This window comes from Zingiber officinale, chromosome 6B, assembly GCF_018446385.1.
Source record: "Zingiber officinale cultivar Zhangliang chromosome 6B, Zo_v1.1, whole genome shotgun sequence".
NCBI lineage: Eukaryota > Viridiplantae > Streptophyta > Magnoliopsida > Zingiberales > Zingiberaceae > Zingiber > Zingiber officinale.
This window is the reverse complement of record NC_055996.1, coordinates 130254645-130269850: the sequence shown is the minus strand read 5'-3', so window position 1 is coordinate 130269850 and position 15206 is coordinate 130254645. Positions and strand designations below refer to the sequence as shown.

Below are 15206 nucleotides of genomic sequence, written 5' to 3'. Positions count from 1 at the left end.
GTTTAGTACAATTGATATCGATATATGTACCGATCATCCCTATGCATATCAGGATAAGGAGAGATAATTATGTTAATTATTATTTCAAATGTTAGTAGTCATCCGTGATTAACTTCTCTGTATTGGTCCTGAGACGAATTGACGAGAGTGCTGGAGCCGAACGTATTCATCTTTTGCCACTAGGATAACGAGAGATGAGGTAAAATGTGGGTATTTACAAAAAATACTTGAGAGATTATAAGGTATTTCGCCTAGCTAGATGAAAATAAAGTAAATCAGATATTCGGTCAATTTCTTACACCACGTGGCGGAAGCTAAGGAATAAACGGAAGCGGAGGCAGCGCGGTGATTCACATCTCGTTCGCCGGTATATGAAACGCTAGCCTCGTTCTTCTAAGAAATGTGATATTTACTAAATGCAGATGATTTCTTTCTTGAGACGAATGCAATAACATTTAACAGTAAAATTTTAAAGAAAAATAAAAGAATGTTTTCTTTAGTCTTCCAGATTGCTACATTTCAATCACCAGATCTGATTTCTGTGTGATTTCGTCTAGCTGCCGATCTTTGATCAGACAAGCAGGAGGCAAGAACAGAAAACAAGTAGGATCTTGGATCGAGAAACGACATTTTGAGGGTTTTTGACAATCTCGCAACCTCTTTTTTTTTTTTTTTTTTTTTTTTTGTTCTTATGCAGAGCGACTTGTGAGGAGTCGGTGGGCGGTGGTCACTCGCCCTATTAACAGACACACTAGGCCATTGATCGATACAACTCGATACAACCCTTGCTGGTTCCGCTGGTGGCCCTTCCGCCGCGATCAGAGAGAAGTAGGAGGAGGTCCTACGCTCTTACTCTCCCTTCCCCATGCTGCGGCATTCAGTCACCTAATCCGCGAATCGCAATTATGGAAAGGCGAATTGCCCAAACTCGGAAGGCCTGCAGGTCTCTCTCACAATGCGTTTGGTGCTGAGTTAGAGAAGGCCATTTTTGTATCCCACGCAACAGGTAGGTGTGGATTTTGCTTGGTTTTGAAGTTTTGTGTAGCTTCAGTTGCAGATCTGAAGCTTTTTCTTTGGTGTAGCGGCTGGAGATGAAGAAGAATTCCACTGCCTCCTCTTCCGCCAGATCCGGCACCTTTCCTAGCCCCGGAACGCCCACCTACCGAGACGGCGCTGGTGCTGCTGGATACCGGAAAGGGTGGAGCTCGGAGAGGGTGCCGTTGCCGGGGAGCGGCAACCGGAGGTACGCGGGGAGCGGCGTTCTGTTGCCGTTCGCCAATGGGAGGACTTTGCCCTCCAAATGGGAGGACGCCGAGAGGTGGATCCTCAGCCCCGTCTCCGGCGACCCGTACGGGAGTTCGCTCATGCCGCCGTTGCATCACCGGCGACCCAAGTCGAAGAGTGGCCCTCTCGTAGCACACGCTGGGAAATCCGGCGCCTATTCGTCTACTTCCCCGCTGGTTCCTTGCTTCGACAGTGGCAGAGTTGGAAATTTCACAGCGGCCTCGCCGTTCATGGCAGGAGTTTTGATGCCGGAACACAGCTTTTTGGGCAATGACGGCAGCGCGAGAGGAGGAGCGAGTGCGAACATGGGAGGAATAGGAAGAGCCGATGGCAGCGTCAGCGGCGGCAGCAGTGTGGGTGGCAAAGCTCGCTCTGCCGATGGAGAACCATACACGGTCAGATCTGCTAGCACTCGTAGGTGTTCTGATTCAGTGATGGAGTCTTCTTCCTCCCTTCCCCGCTCTCATGGTACTACTGAACTTCCACTTTCACAATCCCATTCACCAACAAGTAGCAATTGCAACCATTTTTAGGGTTCTTCCTTGCCTATTCCACGTGCAATTAGAGGAGTTCTATATTTTCTTTTGGATGATTATTAGTTTTATTGTGCGATTGAACTTTCTGCAAGGCAATCTTATGTTGAATCCTAATATGAAAATCTATGTGAACTTCAATATTGTTTTCCTTGTTTGAATCCTTTAAACTCATTCGCACCTATCAAAAGTAAACCAAACTATCAATGTTCACTTCATCAAGCTTATTCAATTGCCAATCTGCATATGATTGCATAATATTTGACTTTGTGAGATGTTTAACTTATTAGATCTTATTTAGATTCAAATACAGATGAGCAATTTGAAGGTACAAAAGAAGTAGCCTCCACAGCATCAATCTCTGTTTTTAGGAAGGATGTAGCAACACAGATGAGTCCAGAGAGAAGCCCTCCATACTCGCCCAAAGAGATTCAATTTTCCCCTTCCGCCTCAACTCCTGCCCTTGAAGAATTAGAGAACCATTTCTCAAAATTTGAGGTTCGGGATGTGCAAGTCGATGATCGGGTCACTGTAACTAGATGGTCCAAGAAACAAATATCTCGGGGATCTGACAGGCGTTCATCGAGCTTTATAGAATGGAAGAAAAAGACTGTGGAGGCAAATACTTCGGCTTGGGGAATTGCTGAGACAGCAAAGTCCATGTCAAAGTAACACTCTTATCTCTCTCTCTCTCTCTGTTTTACTTCAATTTTCACTTGATTCCCTTGCTATATCTGTGGACAACCATGGCAATGGTTCTTGCTTGAAAGCAAGTGTTATTATTATCTGATCACTCTCCAACACTTTGGGAAGGTGTAAAAGAGAAGAAGCCAAGATCACAGCATGGGAGAACTTACAGAACGCAAAGGCCGAGACAGAGATTAGGAAATTAGAGGTGATTCAGAACTTGTGTAGTTATCCTCATTAAATTGTCTTGTAATTCAATATATCTTGTTGCAGATGAAACTGGAAAAGAAAAGATCTTCCTCTATGGAGAAAATTCTGAACAAACTTAGATCAGCTCAGAAGAAAGCCGAGGAAATGCGAAATGCAGTGGCTGATAGACGAACCAACCGGGTAGCAGCGACTGCCAAAAAGACTAAGTTCTTCTGCAAGAGTGGTCCTTTAAGCTCCCTGACTGGCTGCTTTGCTTGCCACACTAGCCCTCTGTAATGTGAACCTCGCTAAAATGAAGCCTTCGCCAGTAAGTTCATGTTGCTTTATGTAATTTGACTTTCAAGTTTTGTTGACTGTCTTCTACTACTCGTTTGTTGACATTGGTATTCATTAAAAGTTCATCGGTTGTTACATTCATTTTATTTATGTCAGATTAACAAACAATAGGTGGATGACTGCGAAAGGAACTTCAACATGGATATCAAGATTCATTATTTAGGTTAAACACATGCATCTACGTATCTAGAGCATTCTTCGTCATTTGGGAGTTTTAAAATTTTCCTACATGCTTATTGCAGTCAATTTTTGTAACAAAATTATCTCGGTGATGATGAATGTCGATGCTATTTAGTACGTTGCTTATGATGTGTAAATGTGAGTTAAAGGTCTGGAGTAGAACAGGGTGAGCATGCATGAATATTCAACTAAAGGAACTAACCCCAGCAAGAAAAGCTCGTTATTTTGGCCTCTCCGAGTTAGCTTCTAATCGAAGATGTTTCTTCACAATCAGGACAAGCGATCTACAATGAAGATGTTTTCTACTTGTTATTTTACTTTCGGAGCTAACAGTTAAATGTTGCTCAGCAGCAGTATATGGACTGTAGAGGACAGACATCTGAATATCTGATAATGCCATCTGAGCATCCTGCAATTATAGTGTTCCATTTATTAAGTGATGTGATGTGAACGTATATATACTCTGTTAGCCTAATATCTGTCTCTCAATCACAATAAAAGGATAAGGCATGCACTGTATTAGTCTATTGGAGTTGCCATGATAACGCAAGCAACAAAACCCAATGCAAATTCATTGCAATAGCATTAATGAGTCTCTATATATAAATTTTAAAGAGGCAGATCGTAAAAAAGTAGAATGACAGTAAAAAGATGATTATGATACTGTAGATGTTTTTAATAGTTTGTTTCTAAATTGATTAAGAAGTAGGAGGAATTTTTTTTTTTTTTTTGTCTATCGAAAATTGATGCCTTATCTAACAAGTAAAAAAAATTAGCTTTCAAACACTGCTTTGAGGCCTTACTTTTGTTTGTTTGGCCAGGAGAGATGCACTCTGTTAGAGAAGAAATCTGAGTGCCTTTCAGATCACCGTGGGGAGACTTACACTGCATTGGCCGTGACAGGTGCAGGGGATAGTACTCATGGCGACAGGTCATGAATCTTGTCATGGTGTGACATGATAAGTCTTCCAGCTCTGGAAATTAAATGCGGAGGATAAATACATCTGTAAGCCCTAAGAGATGTAGTGGTCCTATAAACTTACCAAACCATGAATCGTTTAGAGATCAGGACAAATTCGGCGGATAACTTGTTCTTTACTTCACTGCATGGATCTTGGTTTAATGATAAACTTCTTTATGCTTGGGCTGTGTAAAAACCTCTTCTACAAAGTAGGAAGCTTCATCAACCCTCATGTGGTTGAAAAAGGAATCCTAGGTCTGTAATTTGTTGTTTTATTGATCATGGAAGGGGAATAATTTCTCAATCCTCATGACAAAGTTTATGTTTACACTTCATAACCACATTATAACATTACTTTTACATCATGAAGAACAAATTGCATTTTTTTTTTTATACTAACTCGAGGCCAGTCAAGTCCTCTATGGACGTTTACATAATATAATTAAAATTACTGCTAGCATACTAATTAAAGTTAGCAATTTTGATCGGAATGATAGGATCTGCTCTTCGAAGTGCCCAACTAAACGAGCAAAGAATACCATCTGTTGTTCCAGTGTGAACTTGATGTTCTCAGGCTGTGGCAAAAATAAATGCAACAGCAACTCAAAGTCTGAAAGAGAAATCAAAGTCTACGTGAATCACCTTTCCGAAGCAACTGTGTTCTTCCCTCGTATTCAACTAAAGCAACAGGCAAGCCCTTGTCCTTGAGAGCCTTGTACATCATACGAGCCTGATCAAGTGGCAGAACCTGCATACAAAATCAGAAGGTAGTCAGGATTTGAGGGGCCATGGATTTGTCAAATAATCAGAATTGCTAATAAAAGTGGAAGTTTAAAGTAATACCTTATCATCTAAGCCTTGGAACACAATCAAGGGGCAGCTACACTTATCGACATGGTTAATGGGAGACCGTTCCAGATAAGCCTTCTCATCTCCTGTAAGTAGCAGAATAAAGGATAAACCGTATGAGTATTGTCCATTGCAGTCACAAATGTGTTCAACAATGTAATTCAACAAAATGAACTCACCAACAAGATTATCAAAGTAGTGGGATTCAAACTTGTGAGTTTCTGCCGTAAACAGAGACAAATTGGCTACCTTAAAAACGACAGCAAGAAAGTGAATATTGATTGAGGTGATATATAATACAAAAAATGTGAATAATTAGCTCATGTCAGAAAAGACTAAAATGGCATATAGGTTTTTTTTTTCATAAAAAAGGTACACTACTAGCAAGAACATACAGGCATCCGCAAATTTCAAACAAAAATCACAGGGCGATTTGTAGCATGATCATCTGTAGTTAGGGAGTACGGAGATACGGATAAAGAATTTTGCTGGAGAATCAATAAGCGAGCAGTGTTTGGTCAATCAAATAATCAACAACAGAAACCACTATATCAAGTTTTTTCTTCTATTATAAGATCATGGGCGGATCTAGGATTTTAAATTTACGGGGACCATATACTAAGTGACGAAAATAATTATTAAATGTATTATATAATAATGACCTCTCCAAACTTTAAAAACATATAATGTATATTTAGTTGAAATGTGAAAAATAAAAGAGAAAAAAAACTTAAATTCAATTCTATGAAGATTCGACCTCAAGAGGTGTGCTATAATAAAATTAAAATTTACCAATACACCAACTACATATATATTTTAAGTTAGGGTAAAATAATATATATACGAATAAAATTTTTTTAAAAAAATTCTCTATAAAATTATGTTATTAAAAAATTTTGGGGGGCCGTGGCCCCCTCATGTCCTAAGGTAGATCCGCCCCTGTATAAGATCTACATACAATTGCAAGTTCACAATATTATATTGCTTCCCCTTGAAAGTGTCATTCTTGTAGAAATTAAGATAAAAAAAATAAGCTGACTATATTATTGAATCCAAAATTCATCTCAAAAATATTGAATATAAATTTTTATATAGTTAAGTTAAGGAATCCTAAATAGAAAAAGAAAAATGACTAAATTGTCCTAAAAATTTTAAACAAATAAATAAGGTTGTAGATGAACCGAGCCGAGTCGAGCTTTGGGGTATTCAAACTTATTTGATAAGGTAACCGAGCCGAGCCGAGCCGAGCCGAGCCGAGCTTAAAATGAACCAAGCTTTTGAAATGATTATTCAAGCTTGGCTTGGTTTATTTTTTATAAGCTTGAGCTTGTTTGAAACTTGACTTGAGCTTGACTTGTTTAGATGTTATCGGGCTCTCAATTTAAGCTTGACTTGAGCTTGATTCGAGCCTGGCTTGAGTTTAGTTCAAGCTTGGTTTGTTTAGATGTTATCGAACTCTCAATTCAAACTTGTTTGATTGTTTGAAAACTTTAGTTGTTTGATTGGTTATTGAGCTTGATAATTTAAATTTATTTATTTATTTTATTATATTATTTATTTAACATATTAAAAACAGTTTTATTAATGAATATGGTTCGTGAACATTATTCACGAACATTGATCACGAACGTTGTTCGCGAATATATATGTGTTCAAGCTTGTTTATTTAATTAATCTTGTGTATATTGAACGAACATAAACAAACTCTTATCAAGCCGAACACCAAGCTTGTTCACGAACGCTTGGTTCATTCACAACCCTACAAATAAATATATATAATTTAATATCCCCTCAAACTCACGATACTATATCTAGAAGCATTGAGAGTTTGTCAGACAAGAAACAAAAGCATAAAACGGAATGTGCCTTGGTAAATATATCGGCAATCTATAAATTTGAAGGAACAAAAGGTAATGCGATGGTGCAAATCTGAAGATGATGACGAGTAATGTGACAATCAATTTCAATATGTTTCGTCTCCTCATGAAAAACTAAATTGTGCATAATTTGAATAGCACTCTGATTATCACAATATAACGGAGTAGGTTAATGAAGAAAGATACTCATATCCGCAAGCAACTAACGCAACCAAACTATCTCATAAATAGTTGATGTCATGGCTCGATACTTAACTTCTGTGGAAGATCTAGAAATAATATCTTATTTTTTACTTTTCCAAGAAATAAGGGAATTACGAAGAAAAATGCATAAGTCAGTGATAGATTTGTGATCCGTAGGATCACCAACCCAATCATCATCAGAGTATGCACGCAGCTCTAGAAATGAAGTAGAAGGAAATAAAAGACTTTGAAATTGAGTGCCCCGAAGATACCTGAGAATACGAAGAATAGCAACCCAATGAACTATAGTTGGTGCAACGATAAATTGACTAATCACATGAACAATATACGCAATATTTGGACGAGTCATAATGAGATAAACTAAGCTTCCAACAATAGTTTTGTACAAACTAGCATTCGCCAAAGGTGAGTCATCAGATGGAGAATATCGAGCATTAGTCTCAATAGGAGAATCAATTACTCTATTATCTATAAGACGAGTATGCTCAGACAGATCAGATATATACTTTGACTGGGATAAAAAATAATCTTTTAGAGAATAAGCGACCTCAATACCCAGAAAGTAGTGTAATAAATCCAAGTCTTTTATAGTAAAACAACGAGCTAACTAAGACTTAAGGAAGAAATTCTATCAGAATCATCACCGATAATAATCATGTTATCAACATATAATGATAAAAGAATACGACCTGCACTTGTACATTTGACAAATAATGCTGAATCATGATTATTAGGATGAAAACCAAGTAATTACTATTACTGTAGAAAACTTCTCAAACCAAGCACAAGGTCCTTATTTGAGACCCTAAAACGCTTTACGAAGTCTGCAAACTTCACCAGGTTTGTGTGAAATACCAGAATGAGATGTTATATAAACTTCTTCATGAAAATCATCATTTAGAAATATATTCTTGACATCCATTTGAGATATTCTCCATCGACAAACAGAAGCAACAGCAATCAGAGTACGAATAGTCATCATTTTTATAACGGGAGCAAATGTTTTCTCATAATTCATTTTATACTCCTGAGAATAACCTTTAGCAACAAGACGAGCTTTGTATCATTCGATAGATCCATCAAATTTAGTTTTGACCTTTAGCAACGAGAACCAATAATATGTTTTCTTAGTGGCAACGGTACCAAATCTCATGTATGAGTCTAATGCAAAACAGTTAGTTCATCAACCATAACACTCTACTAAAGTGGGTTAAAACAGCTTCTTTATAGGACACAAGCTCAAAAAGACAATAAACAAATGCAACAAATAAAATAAAAGAACAAGAATAACAAGAGTAAGTAAAATCTGGTAGTTTAATAGACTTACAAATACGAGTGGATTAACGATGGTGGAGAGAAAGATCATCTGCAACCTCAAGAGATGATTGGGTAGTGGCAGAAGGATGAGCATGTGGAGCAGATATCTCGGGAACCAAAATAATAAATTCAGTTGAGCTACCAGTAGGAGATGTGGGTGAAGCTTCCTCGGTGTTGGTATTGAAAGGATCAATGCAAAGTAAATCTGACTTTGTCATATTATGCGAACTAACCAGAATAGAAAAGAATGAAATATACTCAAGAAACACAACATGATGAGACATATAATTTTTGACTAACGGGATCAAAGTAACGATATCCTTTTTGACTAACATCATAACCTAGAAAAACACAAAAGGCAGACCAGAGGCTAACTTCTTATGCTCTACATGTGGATGAAGGACGAAGCAAGTATAACCAAAAACACGCAAAGAGGAATAGACAGGAGCATGCCGATACAATTTTTCAAAAGTTGACAAGTCTGAATTATGTGAGGCTGGAATTCTATTAATCACGTGAGCAGCAGTAAAGATTGCTTCTCTCCAAAAGGCACTAGGAACACTAGCAGATAATAAAAATGAATGGGTTGTTTCAACACGATGCATATGTTTCTATTCAATCACACCATTCTATTCAGGAGTGTTTCTAAACATGAGATCTGATGAATACTATCATCAGAAGCAAGTAAATGTGAAAAATTATTCGAAGTATATTCACCCCCCAAATCACAATGAAAACACTTTATGACATTAAAATGTTGAGTATTCATAAAAGCTCTAAAATTGTTGAAAATTATAAGATAATTATATCTGTGTTTCATAAGATAGACTTAAGAGTAACGAATGCAATCGTCAATAAATGAAACATAATATCTTGACCCCCTTTTGTAGGAATAGGAGAGGGTCCCCACATATCAGAATGAATAAGATCAAATAGAGCAGAAGAAAAAGAAAGACTTTTAGAAAATGGTAAAACAAAAAATTTGGCCAGTTTACAACAACGACAATCAGAAAATCAGAACTTTTTAAAGATTCTAATACTCTTGTAGAAGCTAAAAACTGCAAATGAGACGCTGAAATATGACCTAAACGAGAGTGTCACAAATAAAAAATAGAAGATAAACGACTCATATGAAAAGATGTAAATCCACGCTCAAAGCTATAACTTCTAGTACTTTGAGTTAATCTAAAATATAGAGTCCTCCTTGCCTATGGCCTGTCTCAATCAGTCTTTGAGATTACGGGTCATGAATATAACAATTAGATGAAGAAAAAGAGACTAAGTATCCAGACTTACATAATTGACTAGCATAAACAAGATTTAAAGTAAGACTCGGAATATAATAAGCATTAGTAAGAGATAAACAAAATGTAACAATTAAACCAACACCTACTAATGATATAGGAGCACCATCAGCAATCACAATAGATATAGATGGATTGGGACAAAAAGAAATACAGGATTATAAATTAGATGACATATGATGGGAGACACCAAAATCCAAAATTCACAATGATGAATTATACCTGAAATACCAGACAAAGACAAACCTATGTGAGAGGAAGCTGACATGGCAGAGGATTGTAAAACAAGGAACTGTTGAAACTGCTCTAATATATATAGATCAGATTTCCATGAAGTATCTGTACGATCAGCATGATAACAGAACGAATAATGCTCAGAATAACCAAACTGTAAGGACACACATCTGTACGATCCGTAAAAACTAGTGTCAGGATAACCCGTAGTCACATGAAGAATCTGAGATCGAAAAGAATGCGGTGTAGAAATCGGCAGCACAAGGCATCGCTACCGAAATTAGCAAAAAAGGGCGCTGGTGTTGAAATCGATAGTACATGACGTCGACGCCGAATCGGCAGAAACAAAACGTTGGCATTGAAATCGACAGCACAGGGCGTTAGCGCCGAAATCGGCAGAAAATGATATCGGCGCCAAAATCGACAACAGCAGTAAGAGACGACAACAGCAACAGAAAGCAATAACAGGGGACGACAGAAAAAATTAGGGAAGGATAACCACTCTAATACCATATAAAAATTAAGAAAAGGAAAAAGCTAGTCATATTATTGAATTCAAAATTCATAGTCAGAAATACAGAATATAAATCATTATATAGTTAAGTTAAAGAATCCTAAACCCTAAATAGAAAAGGGAAAAAAGACCGAATTACCCTAAAAATTTTAAATAATTAAATATATATATATATATAATCTAACCATTCTAATACACGTAATTGTTTGATTTTGCAACAGCAATCTGATGCTCATAATTGATAATACATGCACATATCCCATTTGTTGAAAGCTTGCAGGTGGAGATTTGGGCAAAGAGGTCATGGTTGGAATGAAGTTCATTATGACAATAGAAATTGAATTAATAAAAGAATGGAGTCATACTTTAAAATCTGGAAGATAAAAATAGTAGCTCTTGCCAAGAATAAGTGGAAAAAACAATATGGTTTAACTTAAGAAGGTTACCTGTGACACCTTGGATCAAAATAAAACTAAATAGAATAGTGCCTTACCCCATACAAAGAAACACCAGCTTTAATGTCTCTTTAAAAGCAAGAGAAGCTAATGTGGTGTATCCACCAGATGATATTCCAGTTACACAGAGTCGTTCTCCATCTACCTTCCTGCTTTCTACCTTGAAAAGCAAGATATTCATTTCCTTGATTATAAATCAAGTGGTTATGTTTAATTAATATAGGAAAGAGCAGCCAAAGAGATACCAGAAACTTAGTGCAGCTGCAACAATCATTGACATCAACAATACCCCATTGTCCTAGAAGTCTTTCTCGGTATTCTCTCCCGTAACCTATAAAGCCATTTAGTTTAATCAATAAAATGAAAATCCCTTACCAACTTGGATTCTATAAACCACAAGTTGTTAAATAATGAACACCATGAAATTTTAGGTGGCAATTTTGAAGTGATAAAATCTATTATAACTGGCAACTAAAATCAAACTGCCATAGCAGTAAGCATCCATTAATATATGGTACTAGAAAATAGTAGAGTTAAGTAAAACGTTCAGAAGAAGTTCAACATAATAACATAATAGTACTCAGATCAGATCTTCACAGATAAATTTAAGCACTAAATTTAAGAAAACAAAAGTCTTTTTTGTCAATTTAGGATATTCTACAAGAATTGCACTTTGACACTTGGCCTACTTGTTTCAATGATGATGTGCTTATTGCACTACAAAGTGAACACATCCATAAGCTCACATCAGGATCTTAGGCCTATGGATTCCCTATCTTACATTTAAGAAGCAACAAGCACCAGACTATGATATCCGAATGGAACATAATCCATAAAATTCATTACTGAGATAAAGTATAACCTCATTGAATGAAAAGAAATTAACATATCAAGTATAAACTCACTAAATCAAATGAATTTGATACTCTCATCGTCGTCGTCATCAACATCGCTAGATCAACCATGAACCATTTAGTGTGGCTACATGGACCATATCTCTCCAATGTATATATGTCAAGCTGCATAATTAGTAATATTCAAAACTCCTAAGTAATTTTCAATTACATTCTCTTCTTTTGCTTCTTTTACCTCAAATCTTCAGTTCTAGATGATTCAACTTTCAGCATTTTGTTATTTTTTTGAGTATCACCACCAATCTAAGTGTTCCCAAAGACCAACTCACAACCTAAATCATCTCTAATTTAAGCAGGACCCATCAACTATATCCAAAGTGCTCAATCCCAAGTTACTCATTCAAACATATAAAAAAATTTCATTAGCCCACAAATCACCATGTGGAACTAAATTGGTCTATCACATATGACTCTAAATTCTCTTCTCCATTTCAACCATCCATTTACATGTATAAAAAAAATGCAAACATTAGGTACATTTTATGTTTATTAGCCGTGAGTTGTGACTACTAAATTCCTACTAGATCCGGATCCTATTCACCTCCATTACACCTTATACATCTACAGAAATCCAATGACAAACACATAGTACAAAGAATGCATTTCCCAGCTCAACATTTAAGTGACAAAGATAGCCGGTAAAATGTACAAAGATAAGGGGTAACAGTTTAAAAGAATATGTGTATGTGTGTGTATATATATATAAAGAGAAAAGAATAGTTAAAGTACAAACCATGGCTTTCAAGCAATAATGGTGGTTTTTAATCTAAGGATGCTTTGTAGGTGGGACTTGAAGGAGGGTAGAAGTATGCATAAGCATTCTGACCAGGATGCTCAGTTGGAAATTCAATAACTTCGGGAGAGCTGGACTATGAATCATATTTTGTTGCATCTGGGGAGGAAGACCGAAGTACTGAAGATTTTGTTGCATTTGATTGGTTCACATCCAGATTCACCTGAACAAGTAAAAGAATGTAGAGAGCTGTCAATCCTAGTGAAAGTGTGATCACATATATGCTATCAAATTTAAATGACACATTATCAAACCTTGACTATCGACAGTGGATGGGTTGCAGATGCCCCTTCAACATATAAACAAGAGCCACAACTAACCTATTAAAACCAAATGTATAAAACTTTGATACCTAAACAAATATGTTAAAACTTGGTAACTTAGTAATAACTAAATTAATTGTATATTATTTTGAGGGGTGCATATTATGTTGTAAATGCTCGCCATACTTGTAAGAGGGTCATTCGATTATCAGTTAACGCAGATTTCAAAAGTTTTATGAAACAAATCGTCAGGCAAGGAAAAAGTATCTTAATTTTAACAACAGTATCAGAGAACCATATAATTAATGGTAAAAACTTATAAACTTACTAAGTTTCCTATATCAGTAAGGTAAATATCAAGCAATGAGAACCAATTTGTACCATAATCGAAAATTCCAAGGAACGACCTCCCATTCTGTTTGCAAAGCCAAAAGTTATTCTGATCATACTAAAAGCACAGACAAATACCCAAAGGTCCCTAAGTCAGTATAAAAGTAGCGTGTACTTTTACAAATGAACTTAGAAACCTGTAAGTGCAGATAATTTTGCTACTATCCACATCTTTCCAAACAAAATCATATGAACTGATGCCAAATACCCATAATGTCTTGGTAAATTCAGCATCCAAAGAATAAATAGCTACCACTTCATTTTCTTTTCATCCTGTGACATAAAGATGCAATGAAAGGATAATCAATAACAAAAGAGAATGACAAATGGGAAAAAAAAGAAGTGAAAAAAATATTAGTCCACAGAACTAGCATGCTCAAATAATTTGCTTCTTAGAATATAAAGCGTGAATTCATGGGCACAGCAAACCGATCAAGTAAATGAAGCATAATTAGATGATTTTTAGAACTATCTTATAGGTCATCCTTAACTGTAATCATAATCTTTCAAAAAAGACAAAAAAAAAAAAAAGGTATCACCATTAACTAAAGGAAAAGAAAGAGAGGGAAAAGAAAAGAACAGTGTTGGGATAGGACTTGGTTGTTGTTGTTGTATGATTGAAAAATTTTTAATTTTAAATTGAAATTAGGGAACTATAAATTAGACAATTTTATTTTATTTATTTATTTTTATTTTTAAATTAATTGTGAATGTTGATTTAATTACATAATGTACATGACTCTATTTTTAAATGTAGATTATGGAGAGGTTTTTTAAACATAAAAGTTTTCGTCGTGAGGATTCTTCCAATAATACTAATATTAATGAAGCTATGGAAAATCAATCTTTTGAGGAATTAGATTTAAATGATATTGTTAATGATTCGGGATTACGAAAACCAATTAAAGAGTTTGATATTTCTATTCGACATCAAGTTCGAAGAGAGTACTCGACTAGGGGGTCTTGTCAACCAATTGGGCATATGTATCCAAAAAGATCTTTTGGTAATCAAGAAAGGAGTTTCCAAGATAGTTGATATAAAATATATACATGGCTAGAATATAGCATATCGAAAGATGTAGTATTTTGCTTATGGTGTTATCTTTTAAAACCATTAAATAAAAGAGGTCGATATAAAGAGGATGCCTTTATAAAAACTAGATTCATTAATTGAAAAAATGCATTAGAAAGATTTAATTTGCATAATGGTGTTGTGGATAGTTGTCACAATCATGCTAGAGTACAGTTTGAATCTTTTCAAGATCAAATACATAATGTTTCAAATATATTACGAGCACATGGACAAGATATGGAGGTTTCTCATCACACCCATTTAACAACAATGTTGGATGTTATGTGATTTCTTTTGAAATAGGGATTGTCTTTATGTGGACATGATGAGTCAAGTAGTTCTTTAAATAGAGGAAACTTTCCTGAATGGTTTCAATGGTACAGTCAATAAAATGAGAAAGTTTCCAAGATTGTTAATCAAATGCTCCTAGAATCAATCAAATGATTTCTCTAGCAATTCAAAAAGATCTTACGCGTGCTTGTGCCTCTGAGATCACACTTTCCATAATCAAAGATATTAGAAACAATGTTTTCTCCTTAATGGTTGATGAGTCTCGAAACATTTCAATGAAGGAGCATATGAGAGTTATTTTGAGATATGTGAACAAAAGAGGATAGGTGATTGAACGATTCCTTGCAATTGATCATGTATCGCTCTCATTCTTTGAAGGATGATATCGATGCTTTATTTGTAAAATATAGATTATCATTATCCGGACTAAGAGGTCAAGGATATGATGGAGCTTTAAATATGCAAGGTGAATTCAATGGGTTGAAATCTCTCATTTTGCAAGAAAATCCATATGCAAAGTATATTCATTGTTTTTCTC

General features: G+C 35.7%; 1 protein-coding gene and 1 pseudogene across 4 annotated transcripts; one reads left to right on the top strand and one right to left on the bottom strand.

The window, feature by feature from the left end:
* The first annotated feature begins 676 nt into the window (after positions 1-676).
* Positions 677-4321, top strand: LOC121989519. Of its 4 annotated transcripts, XR_006114265.1 has the most exons (7): positions 682-1006; positions 1083-1752; positions 2119-2485; positions 2631-2712; positions 2778-3021; positions 3147-3213; positions 3293-3656. XR_006114265.1 is itself a non-coding variant. In XM_042543619.1 (6 exons), the coding sequence occupies exons 2-5, from the start codon at positions 1092-1094 to the stop codon at positions 2988-2990; spliced, it is 1311 nt and encodes a 436-aa protein (XP_042399553.1). In that variant the 5' UTR covers positions 677-1006; positions 1083-1091; the 3' UTR covers positions 2991-3021; positions 3147-3656. The 4 variants fall into 4 exon arrangements, 3 of the variants coding, with proteins under 3 accessions (XP_042399553.1, XP_042399552.1, XP_042399551.1); XM_042543619.1 differs by having other exon boundaries at positions 677-1006; positions 2131-2485; positions 3147-3656; XM_042543618.1 differs by lacking the exons at positions 3147-3213; positions 3293-3656 and adding an exon at positions 4052-4321 and having other exon boundaries at positions 681-1006.
* A 212-nt stretch (positions 4322-4533) lies between these two features.
* Positions 4534-13570, bottom strand: LOC121991533 (annotated as a pseudogene).
* Positions 13571-15206: the final 1636 nt, after the last annotated feature.